The sequence below is a fragment of the Gymnoscopelus microlampas genome (assembly GCF_963454915.1).
Source record: "Gymnoscopelus microlampas genome assembly, chromosome: 11".
Lineage (NCBI taxonomy): Eukaryota > Metazoa > Chordata > Actinopteri > Myctophiformes > Myctophidae > Gymnoscopelus > Gymnoscopelus microlampas.
The window spans coordinates 1,232,126-1,256,149 of record NC_139948.1 but is presented as its reverse complement, the minus strand read 5'-3'; the positions used below and the strand labels follow the sequence as shown (position 1 = coordinate 1,256,149).

Below are 24,024 nucleotides of genomic sequence, written 5' to 3'. Positions count from 1 at the left end.
ATGTCCGGTCCCGGAAAAAAAAACACGCATTATTTATTTAAGCACTCGGTGCGGCGCTATGAGTTTGTATATCTGCTATTTTTTAATAGCCAAAGTGTAAAATAATCCTTTTTAGCTCAAATGAAAAAATGACATGTTCTAATAGGTCTTAATGGGAGGCATCTCCTTTCTCTTTAGAGTCTCGACTTAAAAGGTTGGCAACCCCTGGACTAAGGTTATCATAGTTAACCAAAACTAGAACTGACAAAACATTTTAGGTAACTGAAATAAATATAAAAACGAGGCTTTACAAAAGCAATAACTAATTGAAATGATATTATGTATTAACAAAACTAATGAAAGTAACTAAAATCATAGAGAAAATATACTCAGTTGTAGTATTTGTCAATATCCAGTATTTTTGACAGAAATAGTGGAAATAGCAGATCTACAAGCTCACAACGTGTGAATATCGCCCCTGACTACCCCATATTACAATGAAAAACTAAAAGTAATCAAAACTAAGCCTTTTTAAAAAATGCAAAAATAAACTAAACAAGCAAAGCCACTTTTAAAAAAATATGAAAACTAACGGCAATTGAAAACAAAAAGTCAGTCAAAATAAAAAAATAAATCTAATGAAAAATGCAAAACTGTAATCACCTTGATACACACCCAAACTAACACGCACGCAAAAAATATCCTTAGTTTTAGTCTGTGTCAGTCCAATATTTTTCCTTAAAGAAAAGCCCAAAAGTACGAAAAATAGCTAATCTACAAGCTCACAACGTGTCACAAGACTTCGCATTGTGATTTGTTGTGAGTTTGTAGATCAGTTATGTATAACATAATAACAAAGCCAGATGTGAGAAAAACATTCAGAAATGTAAAGAAAATCCCCAAAACAACGAAAATAGACAATCTACAAGGTCACAAGCTTGTCACAACACGTCACATTGTGATTTGTTGTGAGTTTGTTGATCGGCTATTTATGTAAGATGTGAGAAACTGAAATAAAAATAAAAATGGCGGTGCCTTTGATGAGTTCCTTTCATTAAGCCATATATGAACGAGAGGAACAATATCATATCCCTGTCCATTCATTTCAATAGGCTGCTGGAAAGCGTGACTTGAAGCAAATCACACCCAGATGTTGCAAATACTGCTAATTATGACCAAAGCGCGTGTCTTTTTAAGTGGTGCTGTGTTAAGTGCGTGTGTGTTAAGTGTGATTCCTGTTTGTTAAATTAGAGTAATTAGTTTCAGCTTTGGGTTGCAATCAGTTGCAGCTGTTTATGCTGCACTCATGAAGACATACATAGATACAAACTCAAAGCCAATTGTAGAAGCTGCTATTGTAGAAACTGTATTGTGTGATTAAATAACAAATTAAAATACTAAAATACTCAAGCAAATGTCTTTATATTATATCAATATTTCATACACAAGCATTGGGTGGGTACGAAATCTTCAATATACCTTGCAGTGTTGTAGCTGTGTCAGTTTTGACCGTCAATATTTTAATGGTATATTTTTAATTGCACAATATTTTTCTTGTTTATTTTCGTCTCGCGCCGGGCAAATTACCCTATTATTAAAATAAAAAACTACAACTATCACTACTAACTAAAACTAAAGCTTTAAAAAAAAATACAAAATAAAATAAAGGAGCAAACCCGCTTTAAAATGTATTAAAATTACACTGAAATTGAAAACTAAACATAAAAATGAAAACATTATACTAGCTCACAAAGCGTCGCAGAAGAGATTTGGTGTAAAGGGAATACAATTTGAAAAGATAATGTGTAAACAAACAAACTAAAGGCCATACAATTTTACAATCTTATACAAAATAAGTAGTGGGGTCCCTGCTTTATCTCTCTCTCAGCTAAGGCAGTGGTTCTCAACCTTTGGGTCGGGACATGATTTTGGGGGGGTCCTCACGTGACGATGAAGTGACGATTAAACTTTTCAATACATCAAAAAATAAAGAAAAAAGGCCATTACTGCATCAAAAGTATATACTATACTATAAAAACTGTTCAAACATTGGCCAAATTGACAAATAATAAGAAAGACCAGAGAAAAAAGTTTTAAATGATTATTTTCACAATATTTATCTGTGGAACCGAGTCAAACTAAATGTAACGCCTCAACTCCTACAATAGGCTCACAGCAGCTATATTGGACAGAAATTGGGCACAATGACACTAATGAAGGCTCTGTTCCATTTAGTGTAGCACAGTGGTTCTCAAACGTTTTAATTTCAAGGACCCCCATAACTCTCAGAGTTGCACCCTCTCAAGGAACCATGAGGGTCCCTGGACCACACTTTGAGACCCACTAGTATTTCTAGTGAGCCAACATGCACGATATCAGGACCCTGACTCTGTTTGACCAGAATGGAACAGAGCCTTCATTAGTATCATTGGTAACACCTGTGAAGGAAGTAAAAAGCCCAATTTTTCTACAAAATGGCTGCTGTGCATAGAGCCAATTCCAAGTGCTTATCAGGGTGTGGGGGTCCCCCAGTTCAAATATGATTATTTTACGCCCTGAAAAAGTTAAGAACGACTGAGCTAAAGGGTCCATCGTTGAAGACCCCTGCTCTAACAGCCTTTAGCCTTGCAGATGACAGTGTGTGTGTGTGTGTGTGTGTGTGTGTGTGTGTGTGTGTGTGTGTGTGTGTGTGTGTGTGTGTGTGTGTGTGTGTGTGTGTGTGTGTGTGTGTGTGTGTGTTGATGTACACAGGGCCAGATCGCACGCGGGGAGAGGTACACGCTGCTCAGGAACAGCGGCAACAAGTGGGACGTGAAGGACGCGGCCGGACACAAGCTCACCGCGCCGGGAGTCTGCTTCATGATCCCCCCGACGGACGCAGAGGCGGTGGCTGCATCGGACAAGTGAGTTGGTGCAGTGAATTCTCAACCCCCCACCCCATCCCCCAGGGGTCCTTGAGGGAGTTCCAGGGGGTCCCCCAAACTGACCCTTATGGATATGTGAATGAATGAATGAATGAATGAATGAATGAATGAATGAATGAATGAATTAATTAATTAATTCATTCATTAATGAGTTTTATTTCGAACAAAAAGACAAATAGAAAACAAAACAGAATAAAACAACAACAACAATGTCCGAAAAGGAGTAGAATGAAGTTTAAAACTTATAAACTCCTACCCCCTTTTTTCACTGGTAATTTTCACAATTTTTCACAATGTTTGCGTCTCCACTGCAAACATAAAAATAGAACATTAGAAATAACCGCAGTAATAACAGAGATAAAATAAAACCAACCCTACTACTAGAGATACTCTATCTGAAAACAGCCAATCCAAGGGGCCCACCATGACGGGCCACATTACAACAGTAACTCTGAGAGGGTACAAATGGAACCAAATGGACCCTGACGGGTCCATTTGGTTCCATTTGTACACTCTCAGAGTTAAATTAACATTGATTTTACAATATAAATCGGGGTCCCAGAGATAGAAATGCCATTAAATGGGGGTCCGAGGCTTAATGCGTATCAGACTGGGGGTCCTTGAAATTAAAATGGTTGAAAATCACTGCTAGAGCTCTACAAATCTTCTCTTACGATGGTCCATGGCATATCTTTTAAAATGGGGGTCCGCGGGCTAATAAGTGTCAATATGGGGGTCCTTGACATGAAAAAGTTTGAGAACCACTGCATTAGGGCACGGACCACCATGGCCTAATTAGTATCTCTTGTCTAATTTACGTCTTGGATCCCTTACACTGTAAAATCCTCAGTGTTAGTTTAACTCAGTTTCAAATATGCCTCATGTTTTTTATTTGATTGAATACTTTATTAGTCAAAAAAGCACAGACGTACAGTAAAACACTTAAAGGATAACACAAAAAAGTCCTGGGGGCTTGTTTCCATCGTGGCCCTATGTATTCAATTGATCAAAAGAAGATAGAATATTAACACATTATACATATCATCAACAAATACAAATAGCTATATTTACAGAGAAAAAGGAAAAATCAGCGGCAGTATATGACCCATCATTTCAAGGGGATTTAATATCTATCATAACAGCCCACTTTACATTTTGGCCAATAATTCCTGATAGGTTCAGGATATCAGCAATTACCACACTTATTTTACTTAACTTTGGCTAGCTCGTTCGACTCTAAAAATGAATCGCCCATTAAATGGCCCTTCTAAACGAACGCAGAGCCAAAAGTGAATTTTGTGATTCCTAATCTCACATCCACCGTCCCGCCATATTATTGATGACTGATCAATGTGACATCATCAACACGTATGCCAGAGACCCGCGGAGAAGCCAGTTAGACCCGTTTACGGGAATCTGGACAGATATGGGGGTGTCCACCGTCATTTTTTACATTCCTGCCATGATTAGTGTTCCCAGTCTGGTCGTGTACAAACATAATTAACACCCTGCGTTAGCGATAATGCAGTGGTTCTCAAAGTAAGGATCCGGGGACCCACAGGGGTCCTTGCGGAGTTATGGTCTGTAACTCCGAGAGTACCATGACACCCATGACACACAAACAAACACACAGTAAGGGAGGTACATGTAGGTAAGGGACGTGCCTCCTGGCGGAGATTTGCGCCTCACTGAGCGCACCCTTTTTAGTACATTATCACGTTGGCGGCCTGTTCTCTTTTCCCCGTCGCTCTTTTCATGGCCGCCAGTTCCCACCTGATGTCGTGCGGGAGCTCCGACCACTCCAGACGGCTCCGGATAACCACCAGCTTGCACAGGGTCCTCAAACTGGGCCTCAGGTCCAAGATGTACAGGTTGTCGGCGTATCCTCCGAAGAGGACGACGCGATCTCCCACCATGCAACAGCACACGTTGTTCTTCCAACTCCGGCCTCTGCCCTTGGGCTGGACCTTCTTCCAGGAGAAGGTGTCCGGGTTGAACCGCCACAGGTCGTTGACAGTCCGCTGAAACGTTTCGCCGCTGAACACGTACAGCTCTCCGCCGTGGGCGAAGGCGGCGTGGCACGAGCGTCTTTCCGGGGGGAGCTGTGCTGCCGAAGGCGTGCTCAGCCAGCGGCCGGTCTCTGTGTCGAACACTCTGACGTTGTTGTACTGGAGCCCTTGGCCCCCAACTACAAACATCTTTGTCCCGATGACGGTGGCAGTGTGAGACTCCGAGACGGGCCCGGGAGTGGTGCCGCCGGCGTTGATCAGAGACCAGACCATGGTGGCGCCGTCCAACGCGAAGACGCCGTTAGTGCACGTGGTCAGCAGGGTCCACCCTCCGTAGACGTACATGACCTTCTGCAAGACGCAGGCGGAGTGGCTCTGCCGCCCTTCCGGAGCGGTCCCCGAAACCTTGGGCTTGAACCATCCGCGGGCGGACCCGTCGACGGCGAACCCGTAGAGCGCGTCGCAGAACTCCATGGTGGAGGTGCGCCCTCCCCAGATGTAGACGACGTCGTCTATCAGCACTGCCGTGTGGCCATAGCGCATGGAGGGGACCTCGGGGGGGCGTTCTCCTCCTTCAGCCGTCGCCGGGGTCAGCCTGGTCCAGCGCAGGGCCACGGTGTTGAACACATGCACGTCGATGGGACTCGTCGTGTCGTTGCTGTAGCCTCCGAACGAGAACACATTGTCCCCGACTGTCACCGCGGCGTTGTGACGCCTCTTCGGCGCTCCTTTGAGATGTGCCGCCCAGGACAACATGAAATGAAACTCTAAATTAAATTGGATTCTTTGAATCCTGCTCTTTAAAAAGAAGGGCTTATATTGGTGGTAGCCGCCAATTATGACGTTTCTATGACGTTGGATGAGTCCATATTTGGGCAAGGTTTCAGCCCGAAACGACCTCTACTGCAATGGTTCAAAGACGTTTTCATGTCAAGGACCCCCAAAATGATATGTATTTGGCCGCCGACCCCCATCTCAAAATATTGTGTTCCAGGGACCCCCCAGAAGCAAAGATTTGAGTTAAAAATGTTCGCTTTAAAAGAATATATTTATTCAAGGTCAGCATATGTGTCGATGAAATGAAATTTGTCCCTGAGCAAGACTCTTAACCCCTAATTGCTCACAGGTTCTCATTGGAAACAAGACCGCAAGGACTTTCATGAACGACCTGTTAAAAGGAATTATCCTTATCCTTATCAAAGATTTGCACACGTTTTCACGATTTAAAAAAAATAGCAGATCTATATATATCTGCTATTTTTGAATAGCCAAAGTATAAAAGCTTAAAGTGGTGAACATTATTGTGATGCTATATTAACACATTTTGCTGGGGACCCCCTTGGAACCCCCCCAAGGACCCCTGGGGGTTCCCGGACCCCACTTTGAGAACCAATGCTCTACTGACTTCCATTATCAAATTAAAGTTAAATATTTCTAAAAGATACATACATACAACATGCGTTTGCACAATTTGTGAAAATAAGCGATCTACAAGCATGTCGCGATGCGTCGAGTTGTGAGCTTGTAACTGTCGTGAACCCATTTAGACCTGAGGCCGAAAAAAACGCCTTCTAAAGCCTAATAGTTTTCTGAAAAACGTATGTTGTTGCTATACAGGAACATCCAAAATGACACACACGCTTTCCCGGATTGAGTGGTTAATTTAGTTAGTGTTCACTTTATTTGCCTATAGTCATTTACTTTTATTTCATTGTCAGTGTCCTGTGTGAATTAAAGCAAAGTTTATAATCTGGCGGGCAGAAACCTTATACCTCCATATTTCACCTTGTTATGTCTTTTGTTTGAATGCCTTACTTCACCATAGATCATCAAGAGATCAAGAGTGTCTCACAAAAGTAGTGAAAATAGGCGATCTTGTAGGTCGCCTATTTTCACTCTTATTGTTTCAAAAATATATAATAGCAATAAAAAAGGAACAGACACGTTTCCACCCGACAGTACACGATTATTGCTCTATTGATGACATCATCACTGTGTGCCCGCAGTCTGGCCAACCAGCAGAAAGGCATGAAGCTGAAGATGACGACCAGTAAGAGCAACCTGCAGAGCCGCCTGGCTGAGCTGAAGAAAGAGAGTGGAGCTGGCACAGGTAACCCCACTGTCCTCCTGTCTTACTTTATGTCCATAGTGGAGCTGGCACAGGTAACCCCACTGTCCTCCTGTCTTACTTTATGTCCATAGTGGAGCTGGCACAGGTACCCACTGTCCTCTTGTCTTACTTTATATCCATAGTGGAGCTGGCACAGGTACCCACTGTCCTCTTGTCTTACTTTATATCCATAGTGGAGCTGGCACAGGTACCCACTGTCCTCCTGTCTTACATTATGTCCATAGTGGAGCTGGCACAGGTACCCACTGTCCTCCTGTCTTACATTATGTCCATAGTGGAGCTGGCACAGGTACCCACTGTCCTCCTGTCTTACATTATGTCCATAGTGGAGCTGGCACAGGTACCCACTGTCCTCCTGTCTTACTTTATGTCCACAGCCGTCATTTAGGCAGTGGTGGAAAAAGTACTCAAATGTTTTACTTAAAGTAAAAGTATCGATACTGCAATGTAGACATGCTCTGTTACAAGTAAAAGTCCGGAATTCAAAATTGACTTGAGTAAAAGTACAAAAGTGTCGGTATCAAAATGTACTTAAAGTACCAAAAGTAAAAAATATGTAAAAATACTCATTATGCAGAATTTCACAAGTTTTCAAATGTATACAAATCTTTTTCTTCGCGACGCGTTGTGAGCTTGTAGATCGGCTATTTTCAAATGGCCGAAATGTATAGGGTTGAAGTGGTTAATGTATGTTTTGCAAGTATAATCAACAAAGTTTGAGAACCACTCTTGTAGAACTCTCCAAAATCTGGACGGGCATATCATCCAAGTCAAAACTCTTGTCATGATCAGCCTCTCCTAAAGTTGGAAGAGAAGTGTCTGATGTTGTGTGTGTGTGTGTGTGTGTGTGTGTGTGTGTGTTTGCGTGACCTCCCCCCTCCGTGCAGACAAGCAGGAGCAGCAGTGTCGCCAGCTGATGGCCGGTCTGGACAAGGTGGTCAGCGACCTGGACAAGCAGGAGAAGAGCGCCTACGCCCGCGTCCGCCCTCCGCTGGAGCACACCCGCCCCCTGCAGGACAGCAACGACCGGATGAACGACATCAAGGTACAGTTATGCATGCAGTCAGGGGTGGGAAAAGTACTCCAATGTTTTACGTAATCCATTAAGACCGGGAACGCAGCTGTGTCATTTTTAGATTTCTTTGGGTATTCAAAAAATAGAAGATCTACAAGCTCATAGCGAGGCACCGAGTGCCGCGCTACAAACTTGTAGATCTGCTATTTTTTTTTTGAAAAATCGTGAAAATGTGTGCAAAACTTTGAATATATATATTTTTAAAGCGAACATTTTTAACTCTGTTACAACTTCTGGGGGTCCCTGGAACAAAATATTTTGAGATGGGGGTCCACGGCCAAATACATGGCCGTATATTATGGCAACATTAGTTTTTTCTGGATTTAGAAGACATTTGTAGAATCCCCCAGAAGCAAAGATTTGAGTTAAAAATGTTCGCTTTAAAAATATATATATTCAACGACCTGCGATTTTCCACGATTTTTCCAAAAAATAGCAGATCTACAAGTTCATAGTGCGGCATTCTGTGCCGCGTTACGAGCTTGTAGATCTGCTATTTTTGAATAGCCCAAAGTGTAAAATAATGCTTTTTAGCTCAAATCTAAAAATGACACAATTCCAGGTCTTAATGGGTTAATGGGTTCAATTAAGGATTATCTATCGTTTTATGAATATAAATGATGAAATGGATGTTTTTTGGATGAACAGGAAATCGCTGCCGCCGTGAACAAGCTGGAGCCAGAGAAGAGCTCCAAGGTGCAGGAGGCCCAGAGCTTCCTGACCTCGAACCCTAAGTGTACCAGCGGGGCTCAGCTCTACGCCAAGGTGGACGACGCCAACAACAAATACAACAAGATCCAACTGCTTCTGAAATGTGCCGAGGACAAGTAAGAGACCCTACTTTGACGTGCAAAAATAGACCAGATCAGCGGGCAGTTCGGGAAACAAATAGGCTCTATGCACGGCAGCCATATTGGAAAGAAATCAGGCCTCTTCTTACTTCCTTCACAGGTGTTACCAATGATACTAATGAAGGCTCTGTTCCATTCTGGTCAGGGTGCTGATATCGTGCATGTTGGCTCACTAGAAACACTCCATTTTGGTTCCTAAATGGCCCCTTATGGTGGGTGTGTAACTCTGAGAGTGTACAAATGGAACCAAATGGACCCGTAATTCATTTGTACCATTTGTACACTCTCAGAGTTATGGGGGTCCTTGAAAATAAGACAACCACTGTGCCACACTAAATGGAACAGAGCCTTAATTAGTATTATTATTGTTAACACCTGTAAAGGAAGTGAGGCAGTGGCCCAATTCATTCCCAATATGGCTGCTAGTGCACAGAGCCTATTAAGTTGATCGTGAACGCCTCGCATTGCGAGGAGTTGTGAGCTTGCAGATCTGCTATTTTCGCCACTTATGTGCGACACTCTTGTGTGACGAAATAAGGCGTTCATTTCCGAACAAACGTAAAAATGGGAAACTTGGAGGGTTCTGCCTGACAACAGCGGTAGGAGAGCCAACTGCATCAAATCACATTTCATTAAAAGCGTATGCTAAAGCTAAACTAATTTGCTTTTTGTGTTTTAGACTGAAGAATTCCAACCGCCTGGAGAACTCCCTCCAGAATGGGAAAACATTAGTGTCCTCCTACGAGAGCAAACTGGCCAGGGAGGAGGTGGCTCCAGCAGAGATCAGCACCCTGGAGAAAACTCAGAGGGAACTGGCAGTAAGCGATGCAACAAAAACACTTACAATCTTACTATTACTGAATTATTCACCCACATAATGCACTCACATGGTTTGTTTCAGCACTTGTTTATCCTGTATCCTGTAGTGAGTTCTCTCTCCTGATTAGATGAAACTGGTATCCCGAGCCCCGAAAATGTATTTTTATCAGTTTATTAAAGAGCTGGAGAGACAGAGAGACCCCCCTGTTTACTGAACAGACACTCTATAGCAATGATTAGTCGAATAGAATGTAGAGCTTTTTGACACGCGCTAACATGCTGTGCCGCGCGCTATGAGCTTGTAGATCTGCTATTTTTTTAATAGCCAAACGTATAAAAGGTTCAAGTGGTTAAAATGATACCCCACTTTGAGAACCAATGACTTAACCCTTTAAACCAATCAAGCCGAGTTCTCTTCCCGCTCTGAAAGGACATGTCTTCTGACCTGCGGGCCCAGAGGTCGGCGGTGAACGAGACGGAGCAGCACCTGCGCGCGGCTAAGAGCAGCTGCAGCAACATGGCGGCCAACCTGCAGGAGCACTGCCCCGACATCGAGAGGCAGGAGGCTGAGGTCAACAGGCTCAGCAAGCGCTTTGACAACATCGGCCGACAGATCGACACCAGGTGACCATTTTGCTCTACAATACCCACCCACTTTACCGTTTTCCTATTACCTATGCACAGTGGTGTGAAGTAACTGAGTGCATTTAGTCAAGTGCTGTACTTAAAGGAGTAGTTCACCCCCAAAAATGTATTTTTCTTCTATCGCTTACACACCCCATGGAGACTTGAATTCATGGAGATTTTTTATTTGTTGTCGCATTCCTAAGCCAATACTTTTATTACCGGCGGAAAGATGCTAATGTTTCCAGTAGGAGACTCAAAGTTGACACGCCGGTCATCAAAAAAAAATTCCCCCGTGAATTCAAGTCTCCATGGGGTGTGTAATCGATAGATTTTTTTGGGGGGGGGGGGGGGGCTATCCATTTAAGTATAATTTTGAGGTACTTTTACTTTACTGGGGTATTTCCAAAATGTCAATACTTTTACTTCTACTCCACTGCATCTCAGAGGCAAATATTGTACTTTTACTCCACTACAGTTATTTGAAAACTTTAGTTACTAGTTACTTTGCAGGTATAAATTATTATATTATAAAACACACATTAACCACTTTAGCCCTATTTTATAGGCTATTTGAAAATAGTAGATCTACAAGCTCACTACACTTCACGATGCTACGCTTTGTAAGCTTGTAGATCTGCTATTTTCAAACATTTTAGTACTTTTACTCTTACTTTGAACACATGCCTTTTACAGGCCTTTTACTTGCTACTTTTACTTAAGTAAAATATCTGAGTACTTCTTCCACCACTGCCTATTCAGTTCTGCCATCTAGTGGCTCTCCTGCTAACTGCAGTGTGCACCATTCACCTTGGTAGCAAATTTGACTTTCAATTTTGAGGTCACAATTAAATGTTTGCTCTTTTGTATTCTCGCTCATTCTTATTGCCCATTTTGTTTTTATTTCAATGGGTTTGCATGGCACCCCTACTTGTTATACTATGAGAAAGCCATCACACGGTCCTGAGAATTACATGCATGTCAGGGTTTCGGTTTGAAGTAAAAAATATGCAGTAACATCTACTGCTACTAAGATTTCTTAACACGCCCACTCTTTTCAGAAATTGCCCAATGTACATAGAGATATTTTATATATTTTTTATTTAATTCAACAATTATGCAGTGGTGGAAAAAAATACTCAATTGTTTTACTTAAGTAAAAGTATCAATACTGCTGTAAAGACATACTCTGTTCCAAGTATAAGTCCGGAATTCAAAATGTACTTGAGTAAAAGTACAAAAGTATTGGCAACAAAATGTACTTAAAGGGTAAGACCACTTTGGTAGAGGTTTGGGTTGTGTAGTTACCTTGCCATGATGTAACTCCAAAGGTGGACAAGAAATAAAAAATAATTGCTCCATTGCTTAGAAATTGATAATTCAAAATATGCTCCTCATTGACTTACATTGTACGGTAAAACTGCTCTCAAAGTCACTCTTTTAGCACAAAAACAAACGCAAACAAAGTTGATTCAGACAATATAGAACATCACCAAACCCAGTACTGTTTTTTTTTTAAATAAAAATGTCAACTTCCTGTTGATTTTGCCATTTTTAATAAGTAGAAAACCCGGACTGGATCGGCGGATCCGGATCCAGATCTTCAAATAGTAAAATCAACAGGAAGTTGACATTTTTATTTAAAAAACAAACAGTACTGGGTTTGGTGATGCTCTATATTGTCTGAATCAGCTATGTTTGGGTTCATTTATGTGCTAAAAGAGTGACTTTGAGAGCTGTTTTACCATACAATGTAAGTCAATGAGGAGCATATTTTGAATTATCAATTTCTAATCAATGGAGCAACTATTTTTGATTTCTTGCCCACCTTTGGAGTTACATCATGGCAAGGTAAATACACAACCCAAACCTCTACCAAAGTGGTCTTACCCTTTAAAGTACCAAAAGTTAAAATACTCATTATGCAGAATGTCCCATTAAATATTTTCAAATGTATACAAATCTTTTGAAAATCTACAAGCTCGCGAAATGTATATAGGGCTGAAGTGGTTAATGTATGTTATGCAATAATAATCAAAATGGTTAAAAAATGTAACTAGTAACTAAAGTTTTCAAATAAATGTAGTTGAGTAAAAGCACAATATTTGGATGCAATATGTAGTGGAGTAGAAGTAAAAGTATTGGAAATTGGAAATACTCAAGTAAAGTACAAACACTGTACCTCAACATTGGACTTAAGTACAGCACTTGAGTAAATGTACTTAGTTACTTTCCACCACTGCAATAATGCGAATAAACTGACCCCACATCATGTGCTGTGTGTGTATCAGGTCTCAGAGCTTGCAGAGAGCCAAGATGGCGTCCAAGAGCTACCGCAATGAGTACGACAACCTGAACAGCTGGCTGTCCCGCATCCCCAACTATGAACCCACTGAGACTGACGACGTGAGACAGGTGGAGACCAAGCTGAAGAACCAGAGGGTGAGAACCACATCATAGAGCACACTTTCAATCACAATTACATTAAAGGGGAATTTCGGCCGACGTTATTCTTACCTTTATTAATAATGTTATGATATCCAAGGACAATAGGGTCTATGCACGGCAGCCATATTGGAAAGAAATTGGGCTTCTTCTTACTTCCTTCACAGGTGTTACCAATGATACTAATGAAGGCTCTGTTCCATTCTGGGTGTCAGAGTGCTGATATCGTGCATGTTGGCTCACTAGAAACAATCCATTTTGGTTCCCAAATGGCCCCTTATGGTGGGTGTGTAACGGGTCCATTTGGTTCCATTTGTACACTCTCAGAGTTATGGGGGTCCTTGAAAATAAGACAACCACTATGCCACACTAAATGGAACAGAGCCTTAATTAGTATCATTCATCGACACCTGTGAAGGAAGTAAGGAAGGGGCCCAATTCATTCCCAATATGGCTGCTGTGCATACAGCCTATTGGTACCGTACAGATATTCTCCATAACGGATCCGCCACAGTTAAAAACCTGCGCCTATGGTTCTTGCTTTAAATAACGTATTTTAATAGCGTTTTTTTTTTGCTAGAGATCTGATGTTTACAGTGAGAGAACACTATGCAACCTGTTGTTCTTGAATGCGCTCGATCGTAAGCCACGCTTTGACGACAATGCCGGCGCGTGACCGGAAGTGTCGTCAACGTGCGGCTCACAGTGAGGGACATTCAAGAGCAACACGTTGTATAGTGTTGTGTCGCTATAAACATCAGATCTCTCGCGAAAAAGTTAATAAAATACGCTATTTAAAGCAAGAACCATACCACTCGTCCTAGGATAGCATAACGCCATAATAAAGGTAAGAATACCGTCGGGCGAAATTCCCCTTTAAGAGAATAGTGTTATAACAGTGTTATAATAGTGTTACTACACTATTATAATTCAGCTCTCTCAATAAAAAGTTTTAGAAATGCAGTGGTTATCAAACATTCGTCGTGCCAAGGACCCCCAAATGTATATGTACTTGGCTGCAGACTTCTATCTGAAAATATGTTGTTCTAAATTATTAAACTATTGTCCGAAGATTTTCAAGACTTTTCAGATAAAAAAAAAAAAATGAATAGCAGATGTACAAGCTCTCTTGTACATCTGCTATTTGAATAGCCAACATATAAATGGATTAAGTGGTTAAAATGATTGTGATGCTGTAACCCTTTAATACCGGGAACGCATCTGTGTGTCATTTTTTAGATTTCTTTGGCTATTGAAAAATAGCAGATCTACAAGCTCATAGCGCGGCACCGAGTGCCGCGCTATGAACTTGTAGATCTGCTATTTTTGAAAAGACGGTTTTGCAAATCTTTGAATATATACTGTATATTATAGCAACAGAAGTTTTTTCAAAAAACTGTTAGGATTTACCAGACATTTGTAGAATTCCCCCAGAAGCAAAGATTTGAGTTAAAAATGTTTGCTTTAAAAAATATACATATATTCATTAAAGACCCACGAAATTTCCACGATCTTTCCCAAAAATAGCAGATCTGCAAGCTCATAGCGCGGCACTCGGTGCCGCGCTATGAGCTTGTAGATCTGCTATTTTTGAATAGCCCAAAGAAATCTAAAAATTACACACAGACAACAAATGTAGCTGGGGACCCCCTGGACCCCCCCCCCCCCCCCCCAAGGACCCCTGTAGATAACGCCTGTGCTCTGTGTCTCATAGAACCTGCTGTCAGACATTGCCAGGAAGGAGTCGGACTTGAACAATGTCTCCAAGCATGCTCAGGTTTACCAGCAAGCTGTCAAGGTAAGCTTTTTCACACTGTTTATATAAAAGAAAAAAATGTATCCAATTTAGTTATGAATTAGTCACAAGCACTTGTTAATACCTTTTAATTGGTTCACACACTCAGAGGTGGAAAGTAACTAAGTACATTTACTGAAGTATTTTGAGGTATTTGGACTTTACTTGAGTATTTCTAATTTGATTTCCAATTTACTTTTACTTCTACTCCACTACATCTCGGATCCAAATATTGTACTTTTACGCCACTACATTTATTTGAAAACTTTAGTTACTAGTTACTTTGTAGGTTATGATTCACTTTATTCCACTCCAGCCCTATATACATTTTGGCCACTTGAAAATAGCCGATCTACAAGCTCACAATGTGACGCATTGTGAGCTTGTAGATCTGCTATTTTATTATATTTAAGATTATATTTAAGATTTGTATACATTTGAAAACTTGAAATGGGACATTGTGCATAATGTATACTTTTACTTTTGGTACTTTAAGTACATTTTGATGCCAATACTTTTTTACTTTTACTCAAGTACATTTAGAATTCCGGACTTTTACTTGTAACAGAGTATTTCTATATTGCAGTATTGATACTTTTACTTAAGTAAAAAAAACATTTTTTCAAAAAATAGCAGATCTACAAGCTTGCACCACTTGCTTACTGTTTGCTAATATTGCAAATATTTGCTACTTTTGGACAACACTTTTACATGACACTCTTGCACTACGAAGTTGGCCATTCATTTACGAAAAAAACATAAACCGTTCAAAATGGAGATATGAGGTTTCTGCCCGACAGCAATGTATAACTAGTCTGATTAGCTTTATTCAGTTCTCAATAGCACAGCTTTCCCATCGGTTTATTGTTTCTTTGTAGGATTACGAGAATGAGACGGAGAAGTTCAAGTCCATCCTGGACCTGGAGGATGGACTGGTCCCTCAGAACTACAAGCGGAGCAGGATGGAGTCACCTGCCCTGCAGGTCCGCGGAGAGGTGAGAACCTACAACCATGTCTATGTCATGTCACTTGAACCCATTAAGACCGGGAACGCATCTGTGTCATTTTAAGATTTCTTTGGGCTATTCAAAAATAGCAGATATACAAGCTCATAGCACGGCACTCGGTGCCGCGCTATGAGCTTGTAGATCTGCTATTTCTTTGAAAAATCGTGGGTCTTTGAATATATATATTTTTAAAGTGAAGATTTGTAACTCAAATCTTTTGCCTCTGGGGGATTCTACAAAATGTCTTCTAAATCCTAACAGTTTTTTGAAAAAAGGTATGTTGCTATAATATCAGTGGTTCTCAAAAATGATATGTATTTGGCCGTGGACCCGCATCTCAAAATATTGTGTTCCAGGGACCCCCCAGAAGTTATAACAGAGTTAAAAAATGTTCGCTTTAAAAAATATATGTATATTTGCAAAAATGTTCACGATTTTTCAAAAATAGCAGATCTACAAGCTAAAGAAATCTTAACATGACACACAGATGCGTTCCCGGTCTTAAAGGGTTAAACATTTAAAGGAGAGGTGAGAACATACATCCATGTCTATGTAATGTCACTTTAAACACTTAAAGGTAGGGTAAGTGATGTTTTGGTTAAGACAAAAAAAACAGTTTGTGTTAAAAGGTTAAATCTCTATATTCTGACAGTAATCTTGGCTATAGAGTGTTTGTTAAATATTAACATTATATTATGATTAAAATCGTATTTATTTGGCAACTATTTGCCCACTTGCAACACCCTCGTGGCCCAACAAGTGGGAGAAACAGTGCTTTCAACCCTTATAATACATATTTCGCTCCATGTGTGCTTATTCATTTTGACCCAAATGATATTCTCCATTGACATGTTTATTTATTTGTACTTTCAGGAAGCAGCCATCGAGGCGAAGTTCACCGAGGTGAATGCTGTCAACAACCAACGACTGAGGAATCTGGAGTTTACACAAGGTCTTCTCAACCAGGTGAAACATTCTCACTTCTTGTCGAACACATTAAACCAGAGGTCTTCAACAAGGGGTCCGGGACCCCTAGGGGGTCCTCAGAGTTACTACAGGGGGTCCGCCAAATTGATATGATTTTTTTTTTAACCTTTACCTTTTCTGAGGAGAACTTTAGCCAAAAATAGCAGATCTACAAGCTCTCAACGCCGTTGAGAGCTTGTAGATCGGCTATTTTTTGCAAAGAGGCCATAGGTGTAGAGGGAAAAAAGAGCAGACTAAGTTAAAAAAAAAACATATCTCATCTGAAACACAATTTTATACAATATAGAGTAGGGGGTCCCTGCTTTATCTCTCTCTCAGCCAGGGGGTCCTTGGCCTGAAAAGGTTGAAGACCCCTGCATTAAAACACTAAAACACTGGTTCGTAATGGTGGGTCCAGGGACCCCCAGGGGTCCTTGAGGGGGGGCTCCAGGGGCTCCCCAGCAAAGTCAGTGTAACACGTTAACCCTGTTTTATACTTGGGCTGTTCAGAAATAACGGATCTACAAGCTCACCTTGTGTCACACCGCCACGCGTTGTGAGTTTGTAAAAGCAAAGCAAAGTTTGTTGTTTACCCAGGGTGTTGGACTAAGTGCGGAACTTATTTACAGCCAGACCCTGCATGGAAGCCTTGCTCAAGGGCTATTCATGATTGATGTGATGAATTGGGGAATCGAACTAGGGACCTTCCGGTATCAAGGCCGCCCCTCTAACCACTAGGCCACCGCTGCCACTTGTAGATTGGTTCTTTTTGAAAATGTTAGAAAAAAAAGTATCATTTAGATTTTCATTTAGACAAGACAAATCTCTTTTGAGGGTCACAGACTCCTCCTTGGCACAAAATCTTTTCAGATGGGGTCTGCGGCCAAATATATGTCTTTGGCTATTCAAAAATAGCAGATATACAAGCTCATAGCGTGGCACTGAGTGAAACAAAAAAAAAATATATATATATATATATATATATTAGGATTTAGAGGAAATTTGTAGATTCCCCAAGAAGCAAAGATTTGAGTTACAAATGTTCGCTTTGAAAAAAAAGAAAATCAAAGATTTGCACACATTTTCATGATGATGAGCTTGTATATCTGCTAAAATACATCTACAGCCAAAGACATCTAAAAATTACACACAGATGAGTTCCCGGTCTTATCTGGTTTTAAACATAATCGACTTACATCTGTCCCACTCTCAACAGCAACCGGAGATCCCCATGATCCAGTCCGTCAACGTCCAGTCGGTTCAGTCGGCCGCTCCGGGCCAAGAGCCCTGGAGGGTGAAGAAACAGCTGGAGGACGAGGTCCAGAGGAGAGAACATCTGGAGAAAGAGATCGAGAACATGCAGACGGACATCTACGTGCTGGAGGGCCAGAAGCCGCAGGACACCATCGTCAAGAAGGAGCTCGTCAAGAAGGTCCCGGACCCGCAGCTGGACGAGGACCTCCACAAGGTGCAGCAGAAGCTCTCGGAGGAGCGGCGCTCCACGCGCGTCCTGGAGAACGACATGGAGGCCCTGCAGCTGAAGCTGCGCGGCCTGGAGACGGAGCTGAAGGAAGGGGCGCAGCAGTACACCGTCAAGGAGGTCCTCCGGATCGAGCGGGACCGCGGCCAGGAGGAGGAGGTGCGCAAGCTCAGGGAGGAGCTGGACGAGATGAGGAGGCGGAAGACGGTCAAAGACGGCGAGCTGGTGCAGATCCAGAAGCAGGTGACCCTCCTGGCCGAGGAGAAGAGCCGGGAGCAGGAGGTGATCACCGAAGAGGAGGTGATCAAGGTGCAGAACGACCCCCAGCTGGAGAGCGAGTACCGGTCGCTCAGCGACAAGAAGCTGAAGGCCGTGGAGGGCCGCAAGACGCTGGAGGACGAGCTCACCTTCCTCCAGGACAAGCTCAGGAGGCTGGAGAAGGAGAAGTCCATGGCCGAGGAGAAGATCTCCATCAAGGAGGTGCTCAAGGTGGAGAAGGACGTGGTCCTGGAGAGGGAGGTGGAGAACCTGAGGAGGCAGCACGAGGACGAGAAGGCCAAGCGCCGGTCGTCCCAGAGGGAGAGGGCCGACCTCCAGAGGAAGATCTCCAGTCTGGAGGAGGAGAAGTCCAAGGTCATCATTCAGGAGAAGGTGCGGGAGATCGTGCGCCCCGACCCCAAGGCCGAGAACGAGGTGGCCAACCTCCGGCTGGACTTGGTGGAGCAGCAGAGGCGCTACAAGGACGCCGAGCTCCAGCTCAGGTCCATACAGGACGAGCAGACCATGCTGAAGAACCGCGGCCCGCAGGTGGAGGTGAAGGAGATCATCAAAGAGGTCGTCAAGTACAAGACGGACCCCCAGACCGAGAGAGAGCTGGAGAAACTCCGCAACGAAATTGTGGACAAGACCCACCAGACCGAGAAGTCCGAGATGGAGATCCGCCAGCTCAAGGACGAGATCCAGCGATGGAAGGACACCAAGCCCCAGGTCCAGACCAAAGAGGTGGTCAACGAGGTGCTGCAGTACAGAGAAGACCCCAAGACCAAGGAGGAGATCGAGGTGCTGAAGAGGAAACTGGCCGACGAGCAGAAGAAACGCCTCGACCTGGAGGGCGACCGCTCGGTGGAGGAGGACAAGATCAGGCTGAAGAAGATGGACCTGTCTCAGATCCGGGAGAAGATCGTGCAGCAGGAGGTGGTGAAGACGGAGCAGGATCCCCTCCTCAAGGCAGAGTGTGAGACCTTCGCGCAGAACATCAGCAACGAGCAGAAGCACAAGGAGAGCCTGAAAGACGAGCTCTACAAGCTGCAGAGGCAGAAGGCCGAGCTGGACCAGCAGCTGGAGGAGGTGGAGCGCGAGCGCCGGGCGAGGCGCGACGCCGAGCTGGAGATCCAGAGGCTGCGCGTCCGGCTCAACGAGATGGAGCACCGCGACAAGGAGAACCGCGAGAAGGTGACGGTCAAGCAGAAGGTGGTGCTGCAGCAGGACCCGCAGCAGGAGAAGGAGCACTCCATCCTCCGGCTGCAAGTGGACGAGGAGAAGCACAGGCGCACGCTCCTGGAGAAGGAGCTGAGCGCCCTGCTGCAGCAGCAGCAGACCCTGGAGAACATGGACGTCAAGGAGAGGGTGGTCCGCACCGAGAAGGTCCAGGTGGAGAAGGACCCCGAGGCCGAGATGGAGATCGTCAACCTGCGGAGGACCCTGGACGAGGAGAAGAAGCGGCGGCGGGAGCTCGACCAGGAGCTGTCCAACCTCAACTCCAAGTTCTCCGACATGGACTTCACCAACGCCAAGTCGTCCAAGGAGCTGGACTACATCCGCGACGAGAGCGGCCGCCTGCAGCAGGAGAACCAGCGGCTGCAGAACGACATCCGCAAGCTCCAGTCCGAGATCCAGATCACCAGCAAGGAGACGCGGCTCATCACCGAGCAGGTATTGTGGGAACATATTCATATTCCAGATTCCAGGGTTGAAAGCAGTGTTGATTTCATCGTCTAAAACTATGACGAAAAATGCTCGTCGACTACCTTTTTTCACTGACGAAAACTACACAAAAACGAAATAAAAACTAAGCCATGATGACTAAAACTAAGACTAAATATATTGACAATTTCGTCAACAAATAAAAGCTATACAAAAATGTTAGGAAGGGACTAGTAGAGAAGAGATCCAGTAGAACTAAAAGACAAGTCATTTTGTGTTTGGTTGGGCTCGCGGCTATTACGCTCTGAAAATAGCCGATCTACAAGCTCACAACGCGTCGCGCTGCGACGCGTTATGAGGTTGTAGATCGGCTATTTTCAAATATTTTTCTACTTTTACTTTTGGTACTTAAAGTGGATTTTGATACCAATACTTTTGTACTTTTACTCAAGTAAATTTTCAATTCCGGACTTTTACTTGTAACAGAGTACTTCTACATACATGGCAGTATTGCTACTTTTACTTGAGTGAAAAAATGTGAATACTTTTTTTTCCACCACCGCTATAGGCGCCCACGGAGAACGGCAAGAACGTGGAGCTGCGGCTCGACTCCCTCCAGAAGGAGTTGTCGGAGCTGCGGGGCGTGACGCGGCAGAAGGATGAGGAGATCGAGAAGCTCCAGAAGGGCCTGTCGGCCGTGCGGATCAAGCGGGAGCAGCGGGAGAGCCACCTGCGGCGCTCCATCGTGGTCATCGACCCGGACTCGGGCAAAGAGATGCGTCCGGAGGAGGCCTACAAGCTGGGCCTCATCGACTGGAACATGTTTGTCAATTTGCAGGTACTGTGTGTAGGCCCCTGTCGCCAAGACTCGCCATCATTTCTTAGCACTTTAAGACCGGGAACGCATCTGTGTGTCATCTTTAGATTTCTTTGGGCTATTCAAAAATAGCAGATCTACAAGCTCATAGCGCGGCACCAAGTGCCGCGCTAAATCGTGGGTCTTTGAATATATATTTTTTTAAAGTGAAGATTTGTAACTCAAATCTTTTGCTTCTGGGGGATTCTACAAAATGTCTTCTAAATCCTAACAAGACAAAAAAAACAGTTTGTGTTAAAAGGCTAAAGCTCTGTATTCTGATAGTAATCTTTGCTATAGAGTGTTTGTTGAATATTAACATTATATTATGATTAAAATCTTATTTATTTGGCAACTATTTGCAGGCCCACTTGCAACACCCTCGTGGCCCACACGTGGGAGAACCAGTGCTTTAAACCCTTATATCTCGCTGTACAAGCTCATAAATGTGAGGGAGCTATACAGCAACATAAGTAAAAAAAAAAAAAGAAAAGAAAAAAACTGTTAGGGTTTAGAAGACATTTGTAGAATGACCCAGAAGCAAAGATTTGAGTTAAAACTGTTTGCTTTAAAAAATATATATTCAAAGATTTGCACACATTTTCACGAAAAAAAAAAAAGCAGATCTACAAGCTCTTAGTGCGTCACTTGGTGTCGCACTATGAACTTGTATATCTGCTATTTTTGAATAGCAAAATAAATCTTAAAATGACACACAGGTGCGTTCCCGGTCTTAAAGGGTTAATCACAATTATTTGTGATAATCACAATTGTTTCATACTTTTTCATACATTTAAGAAAATAGTGGAAGTAGCTAATCTACAAGCTCCCCATGGATCGTGATGTGACGGTTTGTGAGCTTGTAGATCAGCTATTTCCACTATTAGAAGAAAAAAAAAGAGTAACTACATAAAGTATAACATTATTAAATATGACCTGTTTCGGCCATAGTGCATTATTTGTTGGTACCGGCCATTGTCATTTCTTAGTATATTGAAGTTATTTGTCCTATCTGCCCTGTGCAATATTTGTCTACAAAGCCTAAAATGCAAACAAATGTAATTTTAAACTTGTAGATCTGTTTTTCTTTTCATTTTTACTATATTTGATTTTTTTTTATATTACCTTAAACTTTTCACCTATACTAGACAATGACACGCCCAAAATATTGATCGCTCATTAATTCATTGGTTCTCAAAGTGGGGTCCCCTGGGGGTCCGGGGACCCCCAGGGGTCCTTGGGGGGGTTCCAGGGGGTTAGGCTATTCAAAAAAAGCAGATATACAAGCTCATAGTGCGGCACCGAGTGCCGCACTATGAGCTTGTAGATCTGCTATTTTTGAAAAATCGTGAAAATGTGTGCAAACCTTTGAATATACAAACATTTGTACACAAATCTTTGCTTCTGAGGGTCCCTGGAAGCCAAAATATTTTGAGATGAGGGTCCGCGGCCAAATACATATAATTCCGGGGGTCCTTGACACGAAAAAGTTGGAGAACCACTGCATCAACTGAATATATATATACCATTTTGACGATGGATTATTTGTGACAACCCCCCCCCCCCCCCATACCTCACAGGGCCAGGAGTGCGACTGGGAGGAGATCTCGGTCAAGGGTCCGAGTGGCGAGTCGTCCGTGCTCCACGACAGGAAGTCGGGGAAGAAGTTCTCCATCGAGGACGCGCTGCGCGTCGGCCACATCACCAACCGGCAGCTCCAGCAGTACCTCAACAAAGAGATTACCATCCAGGAGTTTGGTATTATGGTGTCGGGCAAGACCAAGTGAACGCCAGAAACCTGATGAAAAAGCATATCTATTTCTTGTTGTTTTCTATCCTGTGGGTTTTGAATAATGGTCGCTGTCGGAAGGAAACCGCGCGTGTTCCAAAAAGGTTACTTTTTCAATGGAAGAAAAACAGAATCTGTGCTCCAATAGGCTCTATGCACAGCAGCCATATTATCGCTTCCTTCACAGGTGTTACCAATGATACTGTAGGCTCTGTTCCATTTAGTGTAGCACAGTAGTTCTCAGATTTTAGAATTTCAGATTTCCACGACCCCCATAACTCTGAGAGCCTTCATTAGTATCATTGGTAACACCTGTGAATGTCTTCATAATATGGCTGCTGTGAATAGAGCCTATGGGTCCAATGTAGGTATTATTTAGTCACAAGATCTTGTTAATGCTGTTCGTCTGCTCAATATTTATAAAACCCACCGACACACGTAACCACTTTCAATTTAAGAATTGTAACACAAAGCAATTGCAGATCTACATGCTCATAACGCGTTGCACCGCAACACGTTGTGAGCTTGTAGATCTGCTATTTTTCTACTTTTGTCCAAGACTGCTGTACGACGAACTACAGCATTAATTTACGAAAAATACATGGTTGAAATATGGAGACGCAAGGTTTCAGCCCGACAGCGACGATCTGGTCAATATAATGTATTCTGTGTGTTACTTTCACTCTGGCTTTCAGCTCATGTTGAATTAACGTTATTATTATTATTATTATTATTTTTTGCCTCTCCTCTTTGAAGTAATAATTGCACTGTTTTGTTTTCATATTGCATAAATACGTTTAATGTTGGTACTACTTGTAGGAAATGTGGGTTGATGGAAATTGCGTTACGGACAGCCTGAGCCGACTAACATTTTAAGTGGCATAAATGGTCTTAATGTATATCTAACAGAGGGTGCCTGGGTAACAGTAACATCTCATCTCTGAGTTGACTTTGCTTTGAAACTCAAGGATGCTTCACAGTTTTTGTCATGTATTAATGGTGTGTTTTTCTCAGATACACGTTCTTCATACGTAAATAAATAAATCTTTGGAACTTGCATAGTATTTTTGTGAGTGACGAACATTCTGAATTGTTAATAGAGCATAACCTAGTATTTATACTATACAGCTATACAAACTAATTGCAGTTCTACAAGGTCATAAGCTTGTTGATCTGCTATTTTCAAAATATTTTGAAAAAGTGTGAACACTTTCTGCAGATTGAAAAATCAGCAGTACCGTTGTTATACGTTGATGTTAAAAAGAAACACATGCTATTGTCACTGCTAATCTTCTAGAAAGTAGTACATTTATTCTGCAATACTAATGTGAATTTGACAAATTCAGGATTT

At 42.7% G+C, this 24,024-nt stretch overlaps 1 protein-coding gene across 1 annotated transcript in view; it reads left to right on the top strand.

The window, feature by feature from the left end:
- The window catches only part of ppl (periplakin), a 55,572-nt gene extending 31,842 nt beyond the window's left edge, over window positions 1-23,730 (top strand). The window contains exons 12-24 of the mRNA XM_084072693.1: window positions 2,731-2,882; window positions 6,919-7,022; window positions 7,931-8,088; window positions 8,767-8,945; window positions 9,649-9,787; window positions 10,219-10,412; window positions 12,704-12,854; window positions 14,572-14,655; window positions 15,531-15,647; window positions 16,533-16,625; window positions 17,842-20,037; window positions 20,597-20,866; window positions 22,465-23,730. Coding sequence (XP_083928819.1) covers window positions 2,731-2,882; window positions 6,919-7,022; window positions 7,931-8,088; window positions 8,767-8,945; window positions 9,649-9,787; window positions 10,219-10,412; window positions 12,704-12,854; window positions 14,572-14,655; window positions 15,531-15,647; window positions 16,533-16,625; window positions 17,842-20,037; window positions 20,597-20,866; window positions 22,465-22,671 — 4,044 coding nt within the window. The 3' untranslated portion in view covers window positions 22,672-23,730. The remainder of the gene's footprint in view (window positions 1-2,730; window positions 2,883-6,918; window positions 7,023-7,930; window positions 8,089-8,766; window positions 8,946-9,648; window positions 9,788-10,218; window positions 10,413-12,703; window positions 12,855-14,571; window positions 14,656-15,530; window positions 15,648-16,532; window positions 16,626-17,841; window positions 20,038-20,596; window positions 20,867-22,464) is intronic.
- Window positions 23,731-24,024: the final 294 nt, after the last annotated feature.